The sequence below is a fragment of the Brettanomyces bruxellensis genome, chromosome 6 (assembly GCF_011074885.1).
Source record: "Brettanomyces bruxellensis chromosome 6, complete sequence".
In the NCBI taxonomy this organism is placed as follows: domain Eukaryota; kingdom Fungi; phylum Ascomycota; class Pichiomycetes; order Pichiales; family Pichiaceae; genus Brettanomyces; species Brettanomyces bruxellensis.
In genome coordinates, this window is record NC_054687.1 from 1227605 (window position 1) to 1250162 (window position 22558).

The 22558-nt window shown below is 40.4% G+C and overlaps 10 protein-coding genes across 10 annotated transcripts; 6 read left to right on the forward strand and 4 right to left on the reverse strand.

Annotated features, from left to right (window-relative positions):
- Positions 1-1504: 1504 nt before the first annotated feature.
- Positions 1505-2887, forward strand: BRETT_003970 (uncharacterized protein; the record flags this gene model as incomplete). Its single annotated transcript, XM_041282470.1, has 1 exon — positions 1505-2887. One exon carries the CDS (start codon positions 1505-1507, stop codon positions 2885-2887), a length of 1383 nt encoding a protein of 460 aa, XP_041136309.1.
- Positions 2888-4789: 1902 nt separating this feature from the next.
- BRETT_003971 (uncharacterized protein) lies at positions 4790-5869 on the forward strand (the record flags this gene model as incomplete). The annotated part of the gene is made up of 1 exon (XM_041282471.1): positions 4790-5869. The coding sequence occupies one exon, from the start codon at positions 4790-4792 to the stop codon at positions 5867-5869; it is 1080 nt and encodes a 359-aa protein (XP_041136310.1).
- A 521-nt stretch (positions 5870-6390) lies between these two features.
- BRETT_003972 (uncharacterized protein) lies at positions 6391-8847 on the forward strand (the record flags this gene model as incomplete). Its single annotated transcript, XM_041282472.1, has 1 exon — positions 6391-8847. The coding sequence occupies one exon, from the start codon at positions 6391-6393 to the stop codon at positions 8845-8847; it is 2457 nt and encodes an 818-aa protein (XP_041136311.1).
- Positions 8848-8962: 115 nt separating this feature from the next.
- Positions 8963-9583, reverse strand: BRETT_003973 (uncharacterized protein; the record flags this gene model as incomplete). Its single annotated transcript, XM_041282473.1, has 1 exon — positions 8963-9583. The coding sequence occupies one exon, from the start codon at positions 9581-9583 to the stop codon at positions 8963-8965; it is 621 nt and encodes a 206-aa protein (XP_041136312.1).
- Positions 9584-9939: 356 nt separating this feature from the next.
- Positions 9940-11751, reverse strand: BRETT_003974 (uncharacterized protein; the record flags this gene model as incomplete). Its single annotated transcript, XM_041282474.1, has 1 exon — positions 9940-11751. The coding sequence occupies one exon, from the start codon at positions 11749-11751 to the stop codon at positions 9940-9942; it is 1812 nt and encodes a 603-aa protein (XP_041136313.1).
- A 462-nt stretch (positions 11752-12213) lies between these two features.
- BRETT_003975 (uncharacterized protein) lies at positions 12214-13095 on the reverse strand (the record flags this gene model as incomplete). The annotated part of the gene is made up of 1 exon (XM_041282475.1): positions 12214-13095. The coding sequence occupies one exon, from the start codon at positions 13093-13095 to the stop codon at positions 12214-12216; it is 882 nt and encodes a 293-aa protein (XP_041136314.1).
- A 711-nt stretch (positions 13096-13806) lies between these two features.
- On the forward strand, positions 13807-15390 carry BRETT_003976 (uncharacterized protein; the record flags this gene model as incomplete). The annotated part of the gene is made up of 1 exon (XM_041282476.1): positions 13807-15390. One exon carries the CDS (start codon positions 13807-13809, stop codon positions 15388-15390), a length of 1584 nt encoding a protein of 527 aa, XP_041136315.1.
- A 323-nt stretch (positions 15391-15713) lies between these two features.
- BRETT_003977 (uncharacterized protein) lies at positions 15714-16712 on the forward strand (the record flags this gene model as incomplete). Its single annotated transcript, XM_041282477.1, has 1 exon — positions 15714-16712. The coding sequence occupies one exon, from the start codon at positions 15714-15716 to the stop codon at positions 16710-16712; it is 999 nt and encodes a 332-aa protein (XP_041136316.1).
- Positions 16713-16981: 269 nt separating this feature from the next.
- On the forward strand, positions 16982-17716 carry BRETT_003978 (uncharacterized protein; the record flags this gene model as incomplete). Its single annotated transcript, XM_041282478.1, has 1 exon — positions 16982-17716. One exon carries the CDS (start codon positions 16982-16984, stop codon positions 17714-17716), a length of 735 nt encoding a protein of 244 aa, XP_041136317.1.
- Positions 17717-17833: 117 nt separating this feature from the next.
- BRETT_003979 (uncharacterized protein) lies at positions 17834-22128 on the reverse strand (the record flags this gene model as incomplete). The annotated part of the gene is made up of 2 exons (XM_041282479.1): positions 17834-20926; positions 20950-22128. The coding sequence occupies 2 exons, from the start codon at positions 22126-22128 to the stop codon at positions 17834-17836; spliced, it is 4272 nt and encodes a 1423-aa protein (XP_041136318.1).
- Positions 22129-22558: the final 430 nt, after the last annotated feature.

The following is a 22558-nucleotide window of genomic DNA, read 5'->3' on the forward strand; positions in this document are numbered from 1 at the left end:
AACTACTTCTACTTATTATTTTACCTCATAAAATGTTAATATCACTTTCTTCACCCATCATATTAATCTTTAACCATCCGAACTCATTTTCCCCTTCTAACATTTTAATTTATACCTTCTTATTTCAAGCTTATATTATTAACTCCAAATTTCTCTAATTGTCCCCTCTCATGTTCCAAGAAAACTAGTGCTCATTTTATTTTTCTCCATCTCATAGTTGCATCCGCCAATTGCTCAATGGCTCGAAAACAGTAAACAACCATTTCCGAAAAAGGATGGGGCCAACCCATTTTTGGAATGGATATGGCTGACAGCATCTGTACACCAAAAGCCTGTCAAGCGCTACGTAATGATTTGTTCTTGGCAGTTCAACGTTATTCGTAAAGCTTACCTCATTTCCCCTTTTATTTCGTTTATCACCATTGATCAGGGCACTCTATATAAAAAGCAATTGTTTTACAAGTAACAGATACAAATGTATTCGAATTAATTTGATTAATAATTTATCATATAAAGATGTTTGTTGTAAAGTGTGCAACATGCGGCCGTAAACCTCAAAATGAGATATATTCGTAATATACAATTACACGCAATATTTGTACCTTTAGAAGTATGTCTAAATAGATTCGGCCTACCTCAAATTGTAATATTCAAATGAATAACTCATCCGGCGTTTAATTATAGTTTGCTTACCAGGAATTTTTTTCTATCCGGATTTATTTTTGCATATAACAAAGTTTTTTACAGTCAATGTCCATCTATATAATCAAATAGTCAAAGAGCAATGTGAGCAAATATTATTCTAGACTCCAAAAGTCATTTGTGCTTACCTTTTATTTATAGAGGTAACACCATTTTCTACTAATATTCCAAGGTCTAATACTAAAGGACTAGTTTAAGAAATTTGTGGCTTTAAAAAGGATAGAAAACGTGGCAATTATCTGTTTACTCCATAGGGTGGGGAAGCAATGTGAAATGGGTATTTGAATATTCCTCTTTCAATAAAGTTGCCACCGTCGTTTCAACAAATCACGTTATTAAATTAATGTTAAGATAGTAGAATAGTCACTGCTATAAATTATTGATTGATTTTAATACCTTAAGAAGTACTAATAAATTTGGTCGGTGTAGATTCTGAAAAATTTAAAATCAAAAGATGTGTTCTGTAAGTTAAAAATCAACAAATCATCTACCAATACCAAATTTATTCATCTAACTTAATCCAAAACATAAACCAATTATCAAATATGACCAAATAAATATTTTCTACTATATACAGTATTGCTTTGTTAAATGACATACTTATAGTGTGTTAACAATATTTTACTTAAATTAAAATCCTTGATTTTGACGACAAATGATATGAAATCCGCGAATATGGGGTAATTTTTTTTTGTATCCTTCTTGATCTCATGATTTGTAGTAATGTAAATGATGAAAAGTAACGAGTTCAGATTCATGCATATGCAATTATGAACATCCTGGACAAATACTACATACTAAGATGTTCCTAAATGGGGTAAGAAAATGCCTCAGCAAACATTCAAAGATTCAAGAGAGGGTAAGGTGGATTGGAGATGAGATCAAAAGCAAAAAGAAGATCATCAAGGTTGAAGAGAAAGAGAACATTTTAAAAGAGAAACTAGAAATGTTAAGGGAGGATGCTTTTTTATTAGATCCAAACAATAAGGAAATAGAAGTACCCTCAAACTTGAGATCGTCAGATGAACCAAGCACAGAAAAAATTGAAGAAATAAAGCAGAAGATGACGGAGGCCATAAAGAAGTATCCCAAGCAGGAAACAGCGGAATACCAAAGGGCGAAATCAATTGCCAAGATGCCAAGTTACGCAGATAAGCAGAGTAGGAATTTGGCAGCACAAAGACCTTGGAATGGTAAGGAAAGTCCCTATGAGATAATGTCAAGATTGAAGCAAGAATCCATCAAGATCAAAAAGGTAGGCAGATTAGAGGAAAATTCAATGGGATCCAAAAGTAAGTTGAATCGACTTGACAATGCCAGAGAGAAGGTTTTAGATTATAGATTATCGAAACATATTGAAATAGATTCCGAAGAGGAAAGGAAGAAGAAAGAACGTAAAGAATGGAGGGAAATGTATAAAGAGAGACTACTTGGGCCTACTGTGTTGATCAGTGATACTTTTACAGGGGTTGATAACACAATTAAGTCATTGGCAGATCAAAGGATAATGGAGGCACAGAGAAGAGGTGATTTTAAAAACATACATAGGGGAAAACCTTTTGAAAAAGGGTTCACGGCAAATAGTGCATATATCGACAGAACAGGGTATCATCTCAACAAAATCATGAAAGGACAGGATGCTATTCCCCCGTGGATTGAGACCCAGGGATCGGTGCAGAACGAAATTGAGCAATTTCGTAATGAATTGGACAGACGGTGGTCGTTAAGAGCAGTGTTATTAATCAAGAAATTATATCCAAAAGCCGATGATATCCAGCTACTTAAATTGGCAGGGAAACTTGCATCGGATACTTCATTTAAAAGCAAAGAATGGGAAGAAGAGCAGAAGAATGGAAGCCTCAGATTTGAAGTTAATAAGCTCAATGATCGAATACGAGGATATAATTTGCAGGCACCATCATCATCTCAGAAAATATATCTTGATGCGGACAAGGAATTGGTACAGTGCTACAACCGGGTGAATCCAAGACTATCAGATGTAATGAAACAATACGGAATAAAAAAGGACAATCGTGAAGAGTCTATAGACAATAAAAAACAAGGCAGACTGTTCCAAAGTATATTTAGTGGCGGTCCTGAAATACCACAGTATACAAAGATACCCCAAATAAAGATGGATTCTCTTAGCAGTACATTTTTGAAGATGTTTAAGCGGCATAAATAGATACTTCAATATTTCGAGTGTACCTTTTCGCCGGAAAAATCTGTTAATCTTAACGATCTTTGTTAGATAGTTGTGCAGCTATGAACTTTCATAATTGCTACATCAATAGCTATAATGAAGAAATTTAAATGATTTAATCTCACGGCTGAAAGAAGATACACGAAAAGAAATTAATAAAGAAAACAGAGATACCAATGGGACCGAATAGTTAAATAATGTACATAATGCTTTGGATAAATCTCAACTAGGTAAATTTTGTGCTACATAGATAAAGAGCAAGAAAATTGAAAAATATCATGACAAACGGAAAGCACATTTGCGAGCATATTGGCGAAAAATGCTACCGAAAGAAGTAAAATGCAGACGCGAAAGTATTTTGGGACTGAAAAAGAAAATGCGTTAGGGCTGGGAGGATATATGGGACAGGGAAAAGGATGCACTAACAAAGAGAGCATCGATAGATAAGCCCATATCTTTTATAAAGATTGACAATAAATGCACATATCTAATCAAATGTTCGTTTAATACCAATGTGTTCTATAGAGTACAGTCACAAGTAAAAAAAAAAAAAAAACGCAACCCTGTATAGATCTAAAGATTGTAATCCACAAGTGAAAATTAAGAAAAATACACTTAAAGGGGTGGAGAAAAATGTGGAGTCGCGAAAAAGAAGCAAAAAATACAAACACAAAAGATGAAAAAACGCCTGAAATTACAACTGAAAATACGTATGCAAGGTAAATCAGGATTTTATTTCAGGTTTTCGCGTTATACGGCAGGAAATTATGCTGAATGCCGAAAGGGGGTAGCTAAAATGTACCAAACTCTTGGCTCGTACGATACAGGAGGCTCAGAGATAAGTGTATTTTGGCTTGAAAGGGTATTTTGAAAAATTGACAGTTGCATTTAAGGTTCTAAGGAGACAAATCGAGTTTGAATTCTGAGGAGTGTGACGTCAATGGATTGAACATATTTGCCAAATCCGAATTGCTCAGCAACTCAGGTGAAGTGCATTATGATATGTTATACACTGCGGAAGAAGACGTCAATTTATGGTTGGATAATTTCCATTTGGTCGGAAGAACAGAGGAACATTCACTTTTCTTCTCTTCTAATTTCTTCGTTTCAACCCCTTGTATTAATACTGATGTACGATATTATCTCATTGAAAATAATAAAAGACGGAAGGGACAAAATAAATTTCAACGTTACAATAGGTCCTCGTGTAAAATACATGCTGTAAAGGGAACTTTTCAATCAGTACAGAGGAGAAAACGCAGGAGACAATTTAACGCGCTTTTGGAAAACTCCCCAGAACGCGAAAATTACGTACATAATATAATTTTCAAGGACGACTCCTTTAGCGCATTCCGGTTTACTGAAATTAACATACCGCGTTGATTCATGCATTATTCTAGGCCTCGACAGTGAAAAGAAAATATCAACCTCAATTCAGTACTCCTTTAGAATTTTCAATAAAACATATTGTCTTATACCCATTTCAGAAGCTTGAAATCTTGGCGTGCCTAACTTTATTCACTCCCCCATTATACCTGGCCCTTCCGTATATTTCATTAACAAGCCGTTTCTGACATCATTATCGTGGCTTGCTCCGTACATGTCCTCCTCCATGTATTTCATTTACCCCCTTTTAAGAAATACTTAATTAACAAGCCTTTTGAATGCTCCATCTATATAAACTTGACCATTCCCGTTGTTTGTCCAGCCATCTCATCACCAGTAACATTCTTTTTGTTTCATCTTTTGTATCTGTCCTTCGTTACTGTCCTACAAACCCAACCCTGGATAGTTGCAAGCCAACAAACAATACCTTAACATTATATTATTCCACTTTCTTTCCTTATCACTCATTTAAATTTACCCCTGCCTTTCATTATCAAAATGTCTGATAAAGAAGCTCTTCACATATTCCTTAACTCTCCTGTTACGCAGGACATGATCCACAACTTGGTCAACGTGACCCTCCAAATTCTTCCTTGCGAGTCTTCCAAAGTCATCACACAGCAACTCCCTACACCACCAAATTCCCCACCTGTCTACAAGACCAGGCCACTTCCTTCTTTAATGACCTTCATCACCAAGTTGGTCAGATATACCAATGTTTATACTGGAACTCTCATGTCAACAATCGTCTATATGAACAGACTGAAGGAGCGTCTCCCGGCCGATGCTCATGGAATGCCATGCACCAGGCACAGAATCTTTCTTGCATGCCTAATAATCGCATCTAAGTACTTCAACGACTCTTCTCCCAAAAACAAGCACTGGAGTAAGTACACCGATGGCTTGTTCCGCAACGAAGATGTTAACCTCATGGAAAAGCAACTTCTAATGCTTCTCGACTGGGATCTCAGGATAGAGACCTCCGAACTTCTAAGGGTCTGGAGAAGATTCCTAGAGCCAATCAAGACTGATCTCAGAAGACAGTCAAGAATGATGAACAACATCGCTCCTGGAACTATGGCATACTCCACACAAACAATCACTGCTCCAAGATGCACATTACAGGCCTATGAGTCTGCGCAGCCAATCAATTATCGATACCATCACACTGCAAATGGTTGCAACAACAACAAAAAACAACATTCGCTCAACACTTTATACCCATATGCTTCCTATCAGAATATCCACTCGAGATCCTCCTCTCTCAACAGTAGCAGAAGCTCAATCTTCGACTACTACGAGGAAAACCACTCTCGGGCTTCTTCTGTTTCGAGTACTACTACTGTTTCGAGCAATGGTAGCAATTACTCTTCCTGCGACAAGCAGGCTTATATCCCACTGCCCTACTCAGCAAAGCTGGATAAGCAGCAAAAGGTTTTCTGGGGCTATAACAACGCGGGTTGTTCTTCCCAGCAGCCTTTTTCAAATACTCAGATGTCGTCATACTTCAATAACTGTGCTTTAAACGAGCAACAGCAACTTGAAAACGCTATGAGACAGTACTGTGGTGGCTATTAAGTGTTTGACTGAGTATTGGTTTTAGGTGCGCGATTTCGCCTCCTAGTTAGGGTCTTTTTATTTCGTTCATGGGTTTTCCTCCTTCTTGTATCTGCTATTTTTTCATATATTCTTGGTTTGCAGTTAGAGTTGTTCAGGCATAAATCTTATTTTACTTTTGCATTTCTCATTTTATTATTGCTTTGCTTTTTGTCGTCGTTTTCGTTCTGCTTTTTGCTTTATAATGGTTTACTATAATGGTCTACGGTTTTAGTTTATTTTATTGGTTGTGTAGCTGTGAGAATTAGAGGTCAATAATCAATCCTTATCTTGCCCCATTCAGCCTCTCGCCAGACGCGTACGTATTTTTTTTTTTCTCCGAGTAACACAATTAAAAATTCGTGTTGGAGCCTCGTCACAATTTTTCTAAATACATTGACTGTTCTATACCATCGTTTATTCTCAGCATCATTTTTTGCGTCGGTCCGAAGCCTATCTATTTCGGGCAGCAAATTATCGATATCGCCACATTTGAGGCACAAATGTCTACGGATACAGCGGGCGATTTAGCTGTTGAAAATGCGTCAACACCAGATACACCTCCTAGTATAGGTTCTAAGGCTGAGGAAGTCAAGGAGAAATCTGAAGTGAAAAGTGATATAGTGGCCAATAAACAATCTTCTAGCAACTTAAGTGATTCTCAAGATTCAAACAAAACGAACGACAAAACTAGTGATACAGAAACAAATCCTGACAGTGACTCTAAGACAGAGCTAGAAGATAAGTCCAAATCTGAAACGAAAGTCAAGACTAAGCCCCCAAAACGGCTAACTCTTCAAGAAAGACTTCAACTGGCGGCCCAAAAAGGTTCTTCAGCCGCAGATAGAAAGTACAAGAAAAGAAGTGTTTCTTCAAAGGTATTAAAACAAGTCCAAAGTGGAAGCCCTGAGCCTAGTAGTGTATCTGCATCTTCAACACCCAGATCGAGTACTAGTATCGAATGCAACTCGACACAAAATCATGACTTGTCCATACCAAAAGAATACGCAGATCTCACAAAGGACAAATTACTTGAATTGGTGGCAAGAAATGAACAGACAGTCAAGAAATTACGCCAGAAAATAAAAAGCCCTGAAAATGCCGAGGTGAAAGACACAAATACGGAGCTAGAATCGTTGAAGAAGAAGTTGAAGCAGAAGGACGATACAATAGAACAGATTATGAAAGAAGGTAGCGAGTTATCTGCCAAGGAGGTTAGACTTTCTCAATCGTTGAAGAAAATGAAGGTGCGAGAACAGGATTTAGAAAATGAACTCGACATTTCCGAAAAAAACGGTAAGCTGTTTGCAATGAAGGCGATCAAAATGGAAGAAAGCGTTTCAGCGTTAAAAAATCAGCTTAAAGCTGCTAACAACGATGCTCAACTCACAAGGCGGCTACAGTCTAAATCCGACAGTTTAGAAGCTCAAAATAAGAAGCTTCGACAGGAATTGGAAGTATCGAAGAGCGAAAATGCTGATCTTGACACTCTCAAAAGGGAGAAGGGAGAACTAAAAGATAGATTCACGAAATTGAAAAAGGACTTTGAGCAGTTTAAAGCAGACAAAACTAGGGAGACAAAAATCTTGAAAGAGATAATACAGAAGCAGAAAGCCAAACATCTTAAGAACAAAGAAGAATCAGATAAGGAAATAAAGAGACTTGAGGCAAAGGTAGAGCAGATTAGAATACAAAACGAGTCGCATTTATCTGGATCAAAGGCATCCAGGGGCCATAATAACTCTGAAAGCCTTGATTCTTCTTCACTTTCAATGCTACAGGCACAATATACACAGGCGCAGGAGAACTGGAAACTACTAGAGACATCGTATGAGAAGAAAATTGGAGATGCGAATACCGAACTTGATATGTACAAGAAGAGAGCAACCGAAAATGCCAAAAAGATACGGGCACTAAGCAATGATTTGAACTCTAGAACGGAAGAGATGAATCAGCAAATCGAGACCGAATCGTCTCTCACTTCTGATCTTGCTGTATGTCGGAATGAGCTTGCAAAGCTGCAGTCCGATTTCAAATCCTTGAAGCAGAGGTATGACATTCTTCAAAAAGATTACGATACCGAGAAGACAGAATTCGAGAAAAAGTTGAAAGAGCTATCCGAGGAAAAGACGAGATTGAGTGAGACTCTTAGATTGAGAACAGACAGTTTGAACAATGGCCAGGGTGATGGAAACTTTACGCCTTCTTTCTACTTGAACGACTTTGACTCATCTACTAGTGTGCCTGCACTCAACCAACAAAATCGCACAACCAGTCTTGGAAATATTGCAGTTGGTGAATCTGCACTGACACCAGGCCTCGAGTACTCGAAGACTTTTCCTAATTCCGATAGTTCAACAGACGTAAGAAGACGTTCTAGAGGCCAGTTACCATATTTGACGACGACACAACAACAACAGCAACCACAATTGCAGCCACCATCACCATTAACTGGCATCTCAAAGATCAGAGACCATGCTGAGAGCTCCATTATCCAGAATGAGAATGGATCCACCATTCTTGAGCGTGATGAATACAGAAGTGGGCCAATAGCGCCTTCTGAATCTGCATCGAATGTAGGTGGTTCACTGGCACCTCCATCTGTTTCAAACATCCAGTTGGTTACAAAACTTTCGGCGAGAGTGAGGCAACTTGAACGTGAAAAGATTTCGCTCAAGGACGAGAACGAAAACCTCAGCAAGATGAAGGAGGACGCATCGAACGAGATTTTGAAGCTCATGAAACGGTTTGAGGAAACGAGAGACAACGAGGACAGATTATCGAAACTACAGATTGAAATTGGTGAGACCAATAAGCGCTATGAGCAGGCCTTGGAATCACTCGGTGAGAAAACTGAGCGTTGTACTGAACTTCAAGATGATGTCGCCGATTTGAAGGACATGCTCAAGCAGCAAACTTTGGAGCTGGTGGCTCTACACGATAAAGTGGACGGAAAGTAATGATGTACCCTAGTATAATGTAATGCAAATTGAATGTAATTACAGATTAAAACGCTATTATTTCATTTGTAGACACGGAAAACGCAGAAAAGAAAGTATAAAGCGAAAAAAACACCTAATCGTGGCCCTGTGCATGAGCCTTTTTAGTGTGCTCATCAATATCGTCGGCCTCCCAAGGATAGGCAATCCATCTATCGGGCACCTCCTCACCACATAGATATATACCACCATTCATGTAATCTTTGTTAATGTCAGCCTTCTTAGGTTTCTTCTTATCATGCACAACGAAAATCGAGAATTTAGTGTCGGACATGTCTCTACCCAAAGCATCGGCTTTTCTTTTCACATCCTTGTACAACTCGGTCAACGCGTAATGAAGCGTTGTTCTAGTATCATCAACCTCATCAACAATCAATATGTTCTTGCCAATCAGAGAGTCGAAGCTCTTCTCCAAAGCTCCAAAGTCCAACCATTGGGTTCTGATAACCTCCTTACCAATCTTGTCCTGAGATCCCATGTCCTCGTAAAGCGATAAACCAATAGCCTGAATAGGAATGTTCTTCTCCCCAGAATGCTTCAAGAATGTTCTGAGAATACGCGATGGGATAAAACCACCACCACCGATAGCAACAATAACATCTGGCTTGCCGATGGTCTTGAGCAGAGTTTCTGCACTCTTTTGGCAGAGTTTATGGACACCGTTGTATGAAACAAAGTACTTTTCGGTAGTAGTCATGATGCAAATATCTTTGGGCATACTTAGGCCACTTTTTATGGGAATATATTTCCGAAAGTAAGAGGGAATATGTTAAACCTTTCATGAAGGGTAACTAGAGTTGGGGGAAGCTGAATGAAAAAAATTTTCATAGATAAAGGTGATGTGAAGGAAAAAAAAAAAAAAAAAATTCCTGAAAGTAACAATACTCGCGGCATCGACTCTAGATCTAAATAATAAACCTGAGTAAATGCCTAACACGAGAGCGTCGGAATTAAAGTCATTCGTCTAAAAACAAATAAATAAAACACACAACTACAATCTGTGACTGAAATGACTATTAATACATATCTATGGATAGCGTGAGCTTACTTCATCTAAGCTTTTGTAGGAGAGGACTGAAGTGTAAGATCTGCAAGATCTGGCTCACCTTCTTCTTCTATATATTCAGATGCTTCATTATTCTTCGCAGAATCCCCAAACTCATGACGTTCACCATCAACAATAACTGCATGATTTATCAAAGTATTTAGAGAATCAGCTCTAGGCTCCTCGCTTTCATCCTCTTGAGTATCTTTCCCCTGGCTATCACTTTGTAGTGCCATTTCTGATCTAAGCTTAAGTTGAGAGTTTAAAAGAGACAATCTTCCCTGAAGTCCCAAAAGAGATGGCAGCAACTTCAAATTACTAACCAACGAAGACCGTAATAACTTCAAAAGTTCCACGGAATCATAATCTTTCACTATATACGAGCCCTTGAGGATTAGAAGCAAACCAACCACCTCTATGAGCTTTTCGCTTCCATTAGAGTTCTCACATATAAGCACTGTTAGCTGCTGAAACAAAGTGTTAGCTTCTTCATCCAAAAGAAGGTACAAAGACTGCTTTGTTAACTTCTCGTTCTGTAGCAACAAACTTTTTAAAGTCTTTCTACTTTCCATATTCTTCACAAGAGCCTCGTATAACTCTTGGGGATCATCCAGAGATGGCAAAACTTCTGTATTGAGCCCATCAGCATCAGAAGAAGACCGCTTGGCAGCTTTTTCATTTTTAGCTGAAGCAGAACTTTTAACCGCACTAGGAGCACTCTCTTTTGCACTCTCTGCCGTTTCTTCCCTGTCTAAATCAATGACAATTGCTTGGCTTTCTTCTCTTGATTCTCCCAATTTAATCGTCATGATACCACTAAGCACACCAGGATCAGAAATGGTGAGAGGAGATAGCTTCATCTGATATCCATCAAAGTAAGAAACGCTGAGCTTTCCATCGGTGCATATAATACCATTCAACTCCAACTGTTTGTCTGTCTGTAAAACAGCATCGCAGGCCTTTTGACGCCGGCCATTTTCGTTGAAGGCATCTCTAAACATCTCGATTCTTCCCTTATCTGTAACTGCAACAAGGATCTCTTCCTTTGTCTTCTTTGACCTTATCGCCACCAGGGAAAGAACGTGACCTTTACATCTCAAAGTAGCCATGATTTTCTGCTCCTCAAGTGAAATAATGTTTATGGTAGGATCCATTTCTCTGGATATTGCCATTAGGTTGCCGTTCAAGCGAGATTTTAGTATTTGGAGAATCTGGTTTCTATGTGTTCTTGGAGCTTCGATTGTGTAGTTTATTTCACGATCTTCATCGTTATAAACGATCAAATTCTCTGAAGCAAAGGCAATCAACCCATCATTCAGTAATTGCATTAGATGGATATCCTTACCGATCTTAGCATGGTATGTTTCCAATGGCCGACTATCTAAAATATTGTACTTCTTAATTTCTGATTCACTTGGTGCATACCCAAGAATAATGGAAGATGCACCACCATAGCAAATACATGAAAGTGGAGACTCATTCGACATTTTTGTGACAAATTCCTTTGAATCAGGTGAGTAAACCAAAATTTCACCTGTTGCCAGAAGAACCGCCAGATAGTCAAAATTCATTTTGCTTATACCATCCGGCTTGTCGTTTGACTTTCTCTTGCGCACCTTCTGATCTACACTCTTGGATCTCTGGATCCATCTCAGGTATAAAATGTGTTCATCCTGCTGAAATTCTAGTTTATTTTCCAACTTTTTCAAGTCTTCTTTGGTAGTTAAAATCTGGACCTCATTTCTTCCATGACCCTTTATTAAAGTGGCAACCAACCACCCTTTTGTATCATTAACGCTTCGTATCACAACGCCTCGCATTGTTACAGTATGTATGCCCGTTTAACGTTGAAAAATGTGGCGTGAATTGGTTAGCCCTGTTGTCTTAAAGATTGTGATCTTCAGATGTTAAGGGATGAAAATTTTTGGATGTTAAAAAAAAAAAGTAGGATCTTTTCTTTATTGTTCGGGAAATTTTCCAGCTTCGGTAGAAATATTTCACGTACATAAATGGGGAGTGTATTAGGGAGACTGAAATTTTATCGGTGCTCTATCTATATCATATATTTACAGAGGACGACGTTTAAGTCATCAAAAGGTCATGTATCCCTTAAGGTAAATGTAAAAAAAAGCCTGCCAAGAGAACTCTCAAATGTTATCAATAAAAGCAAATAGTGTATACCCAGGACAAAAAAGATAAAATTATAGAATTGGCATTCAAGAACAGAACAACTAAAAATATAACGTTGCGTAGAAAAGCTGTGGGAAAAATGATCGCACTGTTCAGCGTCTGATACCGGGAGATGCCGGAGAGTTAGGACTCTTACCAGATGTTGCCATTGCCTTCTGTTGACGTTCTAACTGTTGCTCTGCCAAAGGACCAACACCAATTTTCGATAATCCAATCTCAGCACTTGTGTGCAGTAAATTCATACGTCTATTGATTGGAACGTTATTGGCAATTTCAAGGTTCCTAAGTTTGATACTCAGCTCGACCTCCTTCCTGTTGTTTTCATCAATTCTTTGCTGCAACCAGGTGATATAATCGACTGATTTGGAAAGTATCTGACCCTTGTTTGGCTTTCCATCCTTAGTACCTGACTTCTCCTTTGAATCGTTAAAGAAATCCCTTGGTATGAGCCGCATCAACTCCTGAATCTTCTCATTAATGTTATCTCTTCTTTTCCTATCAACAGGCTGTACACTTGCAGAGGTAGATGCTCCAGCCAAACTTCTTCTCTTAGGCCTTCCTTTGCCTCTCACAGATGAAGATACAGAAGCAGGACTTCTTGCATTTCCATGCATTGCACTTCTTTCCACTGTTGAGCCACTTCTAGAACTCTTTGAAGCCATTGCTCTTGAAAGTGAAGCTTTGACACCACTTTGCATTGTATTAGCTGATTGGGCACGCATTGAAGGTCCAACCGTATAACTGCTGGAGAGATTGCTGTGAGGCTTAGCACCGTATTCAGTATTAAAGCCACTTTGGTTTGCCGGAAGTGAACCGACAAAGTTAGCCGGATTGTCTGTATTCCCTTGTAAGCCCGATAGCCCTGAAAAATGCCCACTCAAAAAGGAATCAAAGTCAACTGCATTTGGATCTAGTCCCAAATCCCCATTCAAAGTGTCAGAATGACTATTCTGATGCCCTTCATTCGTAGTCATTATGTCTCCAATGGAGAATAGTTAAATCGTATCAAGTATGTATTATCTGCCGACCGTTAAATTACTAAAGTTGGGTCTGAATGCAGCCAAATGACTCTTTGTATTGAATACGCTTGCGTCAGAAATATTGTACTAGAAATAACAAGCTGAAATTGTGTTGCTTTGTTGGTTGGGAAAGAGTTGTGGGGTCTTGGCAGAAGATAATTAAATTCAATGCTTCAGATAAAGATAATTTTAAATTATCTTGAATTTATTAATTTATATTTTTCTTCTCCATTTTTATCCCGACCAGCAAATAATTAATGCATCGTTACACCAATACAAACATGTCTACATTTTTACATTGCGTAACAATGCTTTACCTGGGGTTCAAATGAAGGAGGTTGAACTTACAAATGATATGGCCCAGTTATATATATGTTGCTTGAATTACTTTAAAAATCCTTATTTTTGATAAAAATAATTGCTTTTTCTTGTACACTCTTCTTGTCAAATTGACTTATTTGGTGATTGTCCGGTGAACTTTCCAGAACACACTAAAGATTAAAAAAAGTAAATAAAAAGTTTGGGGAAATTATTTTAGTATATTTTTCGATCGCTCATATATAAAGGGAGGTATTGTTGTATAACTCTAATACTTAATAAAGGCTGCATTATATAACATATCAAATTTTAACTGATTCGACACAAGAGCGTTAAACATTGCTAAAGATGGTTGACTATTCAAAATGGGACAGGTTAGAATTATCTGATGATTCCGACATTGAGTGCCATCCAAACGTGGATAAGGCATCCTTTATAAGATGGAAGCAAAGAGATATACACGAGAAAAGGGCACAAAGAAAGGCTGAAATTAAAGGGCTGAAGATCCAAAAGGAAATGTACACAAAATTGACAGAAAGGGTGAATAAATTGTTGAAGCATTTTTCCATTATTGATATCACAGATGCACAAAAGAGGAACGAATACATCAACAATCAGTTCGATCCACAGGAAAAGTGCACAATTGAACAAGATGACAATTCCCCTACGTACAACGAGATGATCGAGGATCTATTTACACAGATTGAGGCTGATATCAAGAAAGAAGGCAAAGATGTTCAGGATGGTAGCACCATTTTGCAAAAAGTTAAAGAGCACCAGGGAAAAATCAACAAGGTTCTGGAGCAGATTGATCCCAAGCTAGAGGAGCTGGAGGAAGAGAAGCACGAGCATATTACGAGTGAGGACTACCACGTTGGATTTGATTCATCCTTTATCAACAAGAACGAGAAACAGGAAAGGCAGAAGGAAAACGATCCAGATGCTATCGATAATACAAACGATGGAAAACATGATCCTGCGGCATCAGAGGGTGCATCTGCCAGTGAGAGCAAGCAGTATAAAGAAAAAGTGGAAACGATAAACGATGTAAGGGATGATTCTGGTCAGAAACCATCCAAGCCTTTGAATCAACTCGATGATGTAGAATGTCTTCCAGAAACACTTGTTTTTTCTAAGATACCACAGCGCGATATTGAGGATGCAGGTATGTTTGTGAAAGAGCATCTTTACATTGCTTGTGAGCAACAGAAGGATTCTTTGATGATGAAAGCCTTTGACTCCGAGTTGTCTGGAGACAAAGAGAGAACAAAACAGATAGTTCACCAAGGTCTGCTTCTCCAGTATTTGGATGACTTGTTCAGAGGTGCAGTTGCGAACCATAGTGCACTGAGGAAAAAGCAGCTGGTCGACATGTTTGTGGAGAAGATGTCTGATGCCAACTCACCTGCGTATGCCGTTTTTATGCAGGATTATGACAAGATGTACAAGCACATCATTAGTCGATGCAAGATCCTGAAGGAGGAGCAGGAAAAAGAAGATCCAAATGAAGGAGTGGAACAGATTCAGCTACGGTCTGTTGATCCTGGCTCCGAACTAACGGTTCAGCTTCCAAAAGAGGGAACAGAGGAGTATAAATACTTCCAGACACTTCCTGAAAACATGCAGGAAGCTTTGAAGACGGAAGACCTGGATGAAATTAACAAGGTGTTTGCATCTATGAGTGTGGAAGACGCCGAGCAGATATTGGATACATTTGACAGATGCGGTGTAATTCAAGTACAGGCACTACTTGATAACGAGGAGCAATTTGATGAACTCAAGAAGCAGTGCGAGAAAACAGATAAGACTTCCAGTAAAGATGTCAAAGATGGAATAGAGAGTCTTAGCATTAATGAGCAACAGCATCAGCCAGAGACAAAGCAACCAGATACAGATGCAGATATTATGAACACTGCGGATATCGTGGATTGAGAGTGTTTATTTTTTTTACATGTATAAATGTGCTTCTTTTTATAGCCTGGTCCTTTTAATAATAATCTCATCATGCTTTTAGTATGTGCTCTATCACAGGTAGTGTTAGAACTGATAATGAAATTTATTCCACTTTTGGTGCTTCTCACAGTTCGGGTGGGGTCCCGTTCTAATTTTTAAAAATCGAGAAAGGGGGAAAAAGAATAAAAAAAAATGTTATTTCTCTTTATTTCTTTTTGCGATTCCTGTCGCCGTACTTGAGAAAACTAAGCAAACATCATTTGCACCAAGCCACTGACTAAAGACCAATAACAGCTCAAGAAATGCTTGCCTATTCTGGACTGCGGGCTGCAAAAGCAAATATAAGCCGCCATTCACTTGGAAGTGCCATTAGATATGATATGATAGTTGGTTTGAGATATAAATCGCAAACTACTGATATGGCATCAAGTGAATCTCCACACAACTACGCTAAGCAATCATCCATGCCAAATCTGGTGAATCCAGAAATCCCAAAGAAGGATGTGAATCCTAAGCAAATATTGGAGAAGCCATTATATGAGAGGGCAGTTGTGAGGTTGCCTGAGTGGCAGAAGGCACTAGGTGAGGCTATTGTCTCGATTTTCCATATGGATATGGACAGAATCAGAGCAGGATCAATTGGTGGTTCGAAATACTATTACATGTGTAAAGATCAGTCTCTCCAGTATAAGAATGAGGTTTTATCAGAGACCGCGGCTTTCTGGTATTCAACATTAGGCTTGCCTAGAACATTTGCCCAGTGGTATCAGATAACAATTTTGCACATCTGGATGCTCTTTGTCAGAATGAGGGCCCTCCCATTCAAAGTTGGAAAGAACTATCAGCAGAAGCTTGTTGATAAGTTCTTCAAAGACATTGACATGAGACTTTCAGAAGAGATGGATATCCGTTCAGGCACTATACGAACTAGATACCTGAAGGATTTTCATTCGCAGATGATCGGTATAGTGGCTTCTCTTGACGAGGCACTTGCATCACAGTCCGATGCTGTTTTGGCTTCAGCTATATGGAGAAATGTCTTCAACGGCGATAAAAACATAGATATCGTCAAACTTGAAGCTGTAATTAGATATGTCAGGATGCAGCTTTATGTTTTGGACAAGATCTCTGACAGAGCGTTTGGATTCGGTGATTTTGAATTTGTTTCACCAGCAGAGACTGTCGATCCTCTTACGCCTGAGGAGGTGCAACAGTTGAGAAAAGTCACAAAGGAGAAATATGAAAGTATTGACGGCAAAATCTTACCAAGCCAACATTCATCTCTTTCTCTTGATGAATAATTACATTCGGGAATTGTGCTGGAGATCCAACTTCTTATTTATAGCTGAACATAAATGTAAATATATCCTAAAGACGCTTTTGCTAAAGCAAAATGAGGGGGACACACGAATGTATTTCTGGTGCACCCGTACACCGTTAAATTTGGCCAGACATTTTTGAATGCTTAATTTTATAGCACTTGTACACATCGAGATCTCTTCGCAAGATACTAATTTATGGCAATTCAGCACCACAAAAACTATCTGGTTGGCAAACTCTACTTTTACATATGAAGCTCACTCCCGTAATCGTGGCAGATGCCCCAACGTTCATAAATCCTATTGGTGAAAGAACAATTTCCCTTCGTTCTTTAACACTCTCCGATCTTGATATCGGGATATCACAATTGCTTGATACAGACATATTTGAGTGCATAGATTTGACTGACAATGACCTAATAATAGTACCAGAGTTTGGCCAATCACGCAGACTAAAAACTTTACTTTTGGCGCGTAATCGAATTCGAATATTGAGTCCTAACTTTGCATCAAAGCTTTATAACTTGGAGTCGGTGTCACTAATAAATAATTTCATAAGGTCTCCAAAAGAGCTTGCAGGAATGTCCTCAGTTAAGAATTTGAGAGAGTTATACTTAACTGGAAACCCGATCACAGGGTTGAAAAATTATAGGCTTTGGACCATTTGGAAATTCCCTACGTTGAAGATATTGGATTCTGAGAAGGTGAAGAAAAATGAGAAGGAGGAGGCCACAAAGTTGTTTGGCACACACAAAGAGCCGACAGATCTTGCAAGAAAGGTATCTGAGAGCGCTGTGGATATAGGCATGGGTCCTGAAAAAAAGTATTCAAAAGAGGCTTTGGATAGTAAGACAATCCATATGAAAAGTACATATCAGAGGCTTTCAACCAGTCAGAGGAAGAAGCTGAAGCAGGAGCTTGTTTCAGCTACAAAGCTCGCGGATATTGAAAGAATCCAGGGGATTTTGGAAAGAGGATACCTGTGAAAAGGATAAATAATACCAATATATGTATATTTATACACTAACATATATATGCTTACAGAATGTACAATAATGCCTTTAGCGGCTATTTGCAGATGCGATGCGATATCATCATGTTTCCTACGAAAGTATGTCGCTAATCGAGATGTGCGTGCGCCTCTTTTTTATACCTTCTGGTTGCTCGATGCTCTTTTCACCAATATTATCGCTTATCTCGGATAGATCAGGCAGCTTATCAAACAGTGGAACGTGCTTTTGCAGCCGCACAAAGCACTTGTGACACACCTTTGCACCATGATCGTTCTCATGCCACTCAACTGTGTTACCATTGTGGCAGTAGATGCATTTGTAACACTGGTCAAACTCGCTTATCTTGGACAATGCGTCACTACTTTGAATTGGCACCGTTTCATGGTCCTTTTTGGTTGTTCTTTTGTCATACAACTCGAGCATCTTTTCGTAAGTGTATCTTTTCAACTCTCCAGCTTGCAGATGCTTGCGATCCTGTTTTGCACAGGCACAGAATGCTTTAATTAGCGGCATTTGTTCGGAGTCGACCACACGAGTGTTTGATATCATGTAGACAACTGTTCTCATAGTGTAAAGCCTATTTCCGCCAAAACTTCTGCGACTTGGATCTGTGATGTGGCTGCGGCACAAAACAACCGGTACAATAAACCCAGAGCGGCCATCTTCAGCTATTTTCACGTAACATTTGTTCGATCCCAGTGCATTTTGTGCATATGCATCGTTTGCGTACAGCTGATCGTTTTCCACCAGATAGAAGCCCAAAAAGATGCCAGGGTGGTCCTGGCAGCAGGTAACATGAAAAGTTTGGCCGCATGACTTGCACTCAATGAGACCACCACTATTCCCACCGCACACAGAGCATCTGTGCGGTATATTGGCAAAGTTGGCCAGCTGTGTTCCCAACACCGGCTGCATGTTTCTCGCATCTCCAAAGGTGATCTCCTTTGTGAAAACAGAGCATTCAACATGACACCATCTGCCGCTTAGAGTCCGCTTCAAAGCATCAGGAATCGATTCTCTATCTCCATGCATGGCACCATCATGGTCACTCTCACGAGCATTGCACATGCAGCAGACATACTGTGTCGATACAAGTGGGTGTATGTCGTTTGAGCAAGGGTCGCAGTGCCACTTGTACATGTAGGGAGGCTGTTCGAAGTTGCAATTGCCGAGATCGATTCCATAACAAGAAGCATGGACGTTGAGGCCACAGTTTGAGCATATTAGCATCTCGTTCAGCGATCCGTACTCCCGGCAGACACAGCATGGTCTGGATGCCGGGTCAAAAAGCGGCTTGGCCACTTTAATGGCAGTGGCAGACTTGGCCTTACTTCTCCTCTTCGAGTTGACATACGCCTTCCAGAAGGTGGCTATATCCCGCATTGCACTCCTGGTTTGCGGCAAGGGTACTTTGTCGGCTGCATTTGCGGTAAACGGATTGTAGATATTGAACTTTGATTTGTATCGAGACGACATTTGCACAAATAACGGGTCGTTCATCACGACACTTGACCTGTCTCTGCGACCACGTTTTCTTGTCTGTGGCTTTGCCTTGCCCTTCTTTGCTTTCTTCGACATCGGGATGGTAACGCTAAACGTACTTTGGTGCCGCTTTTTCGATGAAATGGAGGTCGGAGACCTGTTCTCCTCTGATTTCAACGCTGAAAGGGAATCGGTCGAGTAGCTTCTGGAAGAAGCAGCTCCTATGTCCGAGGAGCTGGTATACTCGTTGTCGCTGGTATCCTCCTCAATCTTGATCTTTGCCTTCTGCTCGTTAGCCTGCTTCTTGTGAGAGTCGCCGGCAACTTTGGCCTTTATATTTGGATGCCTGCCCACAGTGGGCTTTGTTCCATCTATGGTTATCGCCTTCTGTTCGGCAAGCCTCTTCAAATTGGCCTCGTTTGCGCGTTTCTGGTGGTGATGGTAGTTTTCTCTTGCAGCAATGATGTCTTCAAAATCCTCCCTGAGCTCAGATTCAAGCCTCCATTTCCACCCAGACCCCTTTTGGGAAATTTTCTTCAAGATGACCTCGGGACTCATCCACTCAATGGCATATCTTCTCCACAGCTTGCAGCATCGGAAGCACAGCCCCTCGCACGTTTCATCCGCGGATTTCGGCAGTGTTGTTCCCGGAGCCCTGAACCATTGTGTGGAATGCGTTGCCTGGCAGTAGATGCATTTGAACTTCACACCTTTATCCACAATCTTCTTGCTGCTGTACGCGGCATCGTCATCGGAGTCGTCCAAGTCCAATTCGGTGTTCTTGATGTACTTAAATCGGTTCTTGGGACGGTACGGATAGTTGTCCCATATCTTGTGTCCGTTCTTGGTCTTCTTCCACATGTAGTAAAACCGCACAACCATCGATGATGGCTGTGTTTTGATGTCTTTGTAAACGAGACGCAACTCATCTCCGTGGATCCTGACTGAATCCTCAAACCGCTTCACCTCCTCCGGAGAGAAGGTTGGCTCCTTCAAGATTGCTCTCGTTAGCTTTTCTGCATCCAATATGGCGGGTTCTGCTTGGTAATTGTGCCGCAGAAGTATTTTGAGAATGGCATCCATGAAGTTTGGCGTCCATGGGTTGATGTCCAATCGTTTGGCAATCGGCTCGCACTTTTCCACATACTGTGCTACTTCTTCTTCTCGCTCTTTACCTTCTGGCTCTTCCCACATCAAGCTAACCGTATCGTTGCCTCCTCTCTCTATATATCCGTTTGGTCTGGGTTGCAACCAGCCAGGAAACTTCGACGTGTCCTGACCGGCAAACTCAGATGGAATCGGCATCTTCTTCTTGGCCAAAGGGTCCTCGGTGAACACCTTAAGAGCAGGAGAATGGGATCTGGTCCTACGGCTGCCTTTAGGCTTTACAGAGAGCCTGCTTTTCTGAGCAGCCCTACGCTTTGGTTTGACAGGCTTATCCGTGTCATAGTAAATGACACGATGCCCATACCAGTCTGGAATTCCGGTGCACTGGTATCGTGAACCAAGCCTAGATGAAGCCCTCGGATATGGTCGATCCTGCAAATCCATCGCATCCTCCAATCGGGAGTGTACTCCCAAGTATCTCCAGGGCCACTCCTCAATCTCCCGGCGTTCCTTAAACGATAAGTTCTTATCCTTCTCGAGGAACTTTGTCGCTAGTACCTCATACTTGGGGACCAAGTTTCTGGCCTCCTTTGGCTTTCCGTATCTGCAGATTCCACCTTCAAGTTCTCAGATCCATTTTTCGCATCTACATCTTCTTCCTTTGATGAATTGCCTGCATCCTGCTGCTGCTTGTCGCCTTGCTTCTCCATGTTTGCCACTATCTGCGAGGGAAGTGCACTCTCAAGCATGTAGCCTCTTTTAGAATTTATCTCCTCCTCCATTCGGCGTGTGCACGAATTGCAGTACCAGGCAAACCCTCGCTTTGGGCGCGAGGTCATGGGTGGGTCCACACACATTAAATGATACATCTTGCCACATTGAAAGCATTGGATGGATTCCGAGGTCGGACACCACTGGTGACATTTCTCACAATTCTGAGGCTCGGCAAGAAGATTCTCCCCGTGTCCCGCCTCTAGAAAGATGAAGGAGAACCTCTTGTTGAGTGCTTTGTAGTAATTCGGAGGGAGGTTCGTCATCTCCTTTGTGGAAATCATATCGTACGTTTTCATCATGTATCTGTCGTAAAGCTTTTCGAAATAGAAGCAGTTCTTCTGCTTCTTGTACTCTTTCAGGTCCTCGATCTCGCTCGCATGCTTAATGGTGACAAAGCCCCGGAAGCTCTGTATTGGGCATAAGTCCTTGTGCACAGTAGCAAATAAAAACCTCGAGTCGATGGAATGCCGCGAAATATCCCTGGGTCGATAAAACCACAGAACCTCAAACATGAACTCGGATGCTGGCATCGAAGTCTCGTAATCGGTTCCTCGCATCTGCTTGTTTTTGCTGTTTATAAACCCGGTGACCATTGCCAGGTAGAAAGGTTCAGATGGTGGTTCGCAAATCATGTAGATGCAGTCACCTTTGGAAATCTTCACTCCATCGTTGAATTTCAACGTGTTGCCGTGTATCTTTGCACCCTTCATGTTGGGAATGTAGTTAAAATTGTCGTTGATACCAACTTTCGGCTGCCAATTGTATGGGATTATCTCATCCACCGGTATGTAGTCAATAGAAGAAGATGAACCATTTCCGCGAGAAGCAATCCTATGAGATCCAGTGGCATGTGACTTAGATCCCCTTCCCCTCTTGTTGTTCGAGTGCTTTGACCCAGCATGAACCCGTAGCAGAGGAATATCCGTCTCTCTTTTTTCTTTATAGTCCACATGCAGTGTCGTTCGACGCCTTGGCCGTCCGGATGAGGTCACAAGTTTATTGTTCTCATCGTTTACTGACATATTGCACGGCTCACCATCCAATAGCGAACGGATAGATCTACTTGGAAAGGCTGTATAAGTCACTGACAGGATAGAACGATGGAAAAAATAGTGAGTTGTAGTAATTTGTGTGCTCTTACAGGCATGTATATTTTTTTTAGTCGTTGGTACTTGGAGCTGGAAAATTTTGTGCCTGTGGCTCGGTTAATGAGGAAGGTCTGACCAGATCATGTATGCTGCAATTTGGGAGAGCTTGAAAAAAAAAAAAGCCCGGCCCTGCATTATGTATGGATGTGCTGACGGACATCTCTCACATGTTAGAAAAAATAAAATAAAATAACTGAAGTAAATAAATAACAAGAAAAAGGAACTGTGAAAAGTCATCTGGCCCAAGCCACACTGAGCTAATACAATAGTATATCTCTTTACACATATTTGCTGTCTTAATTAT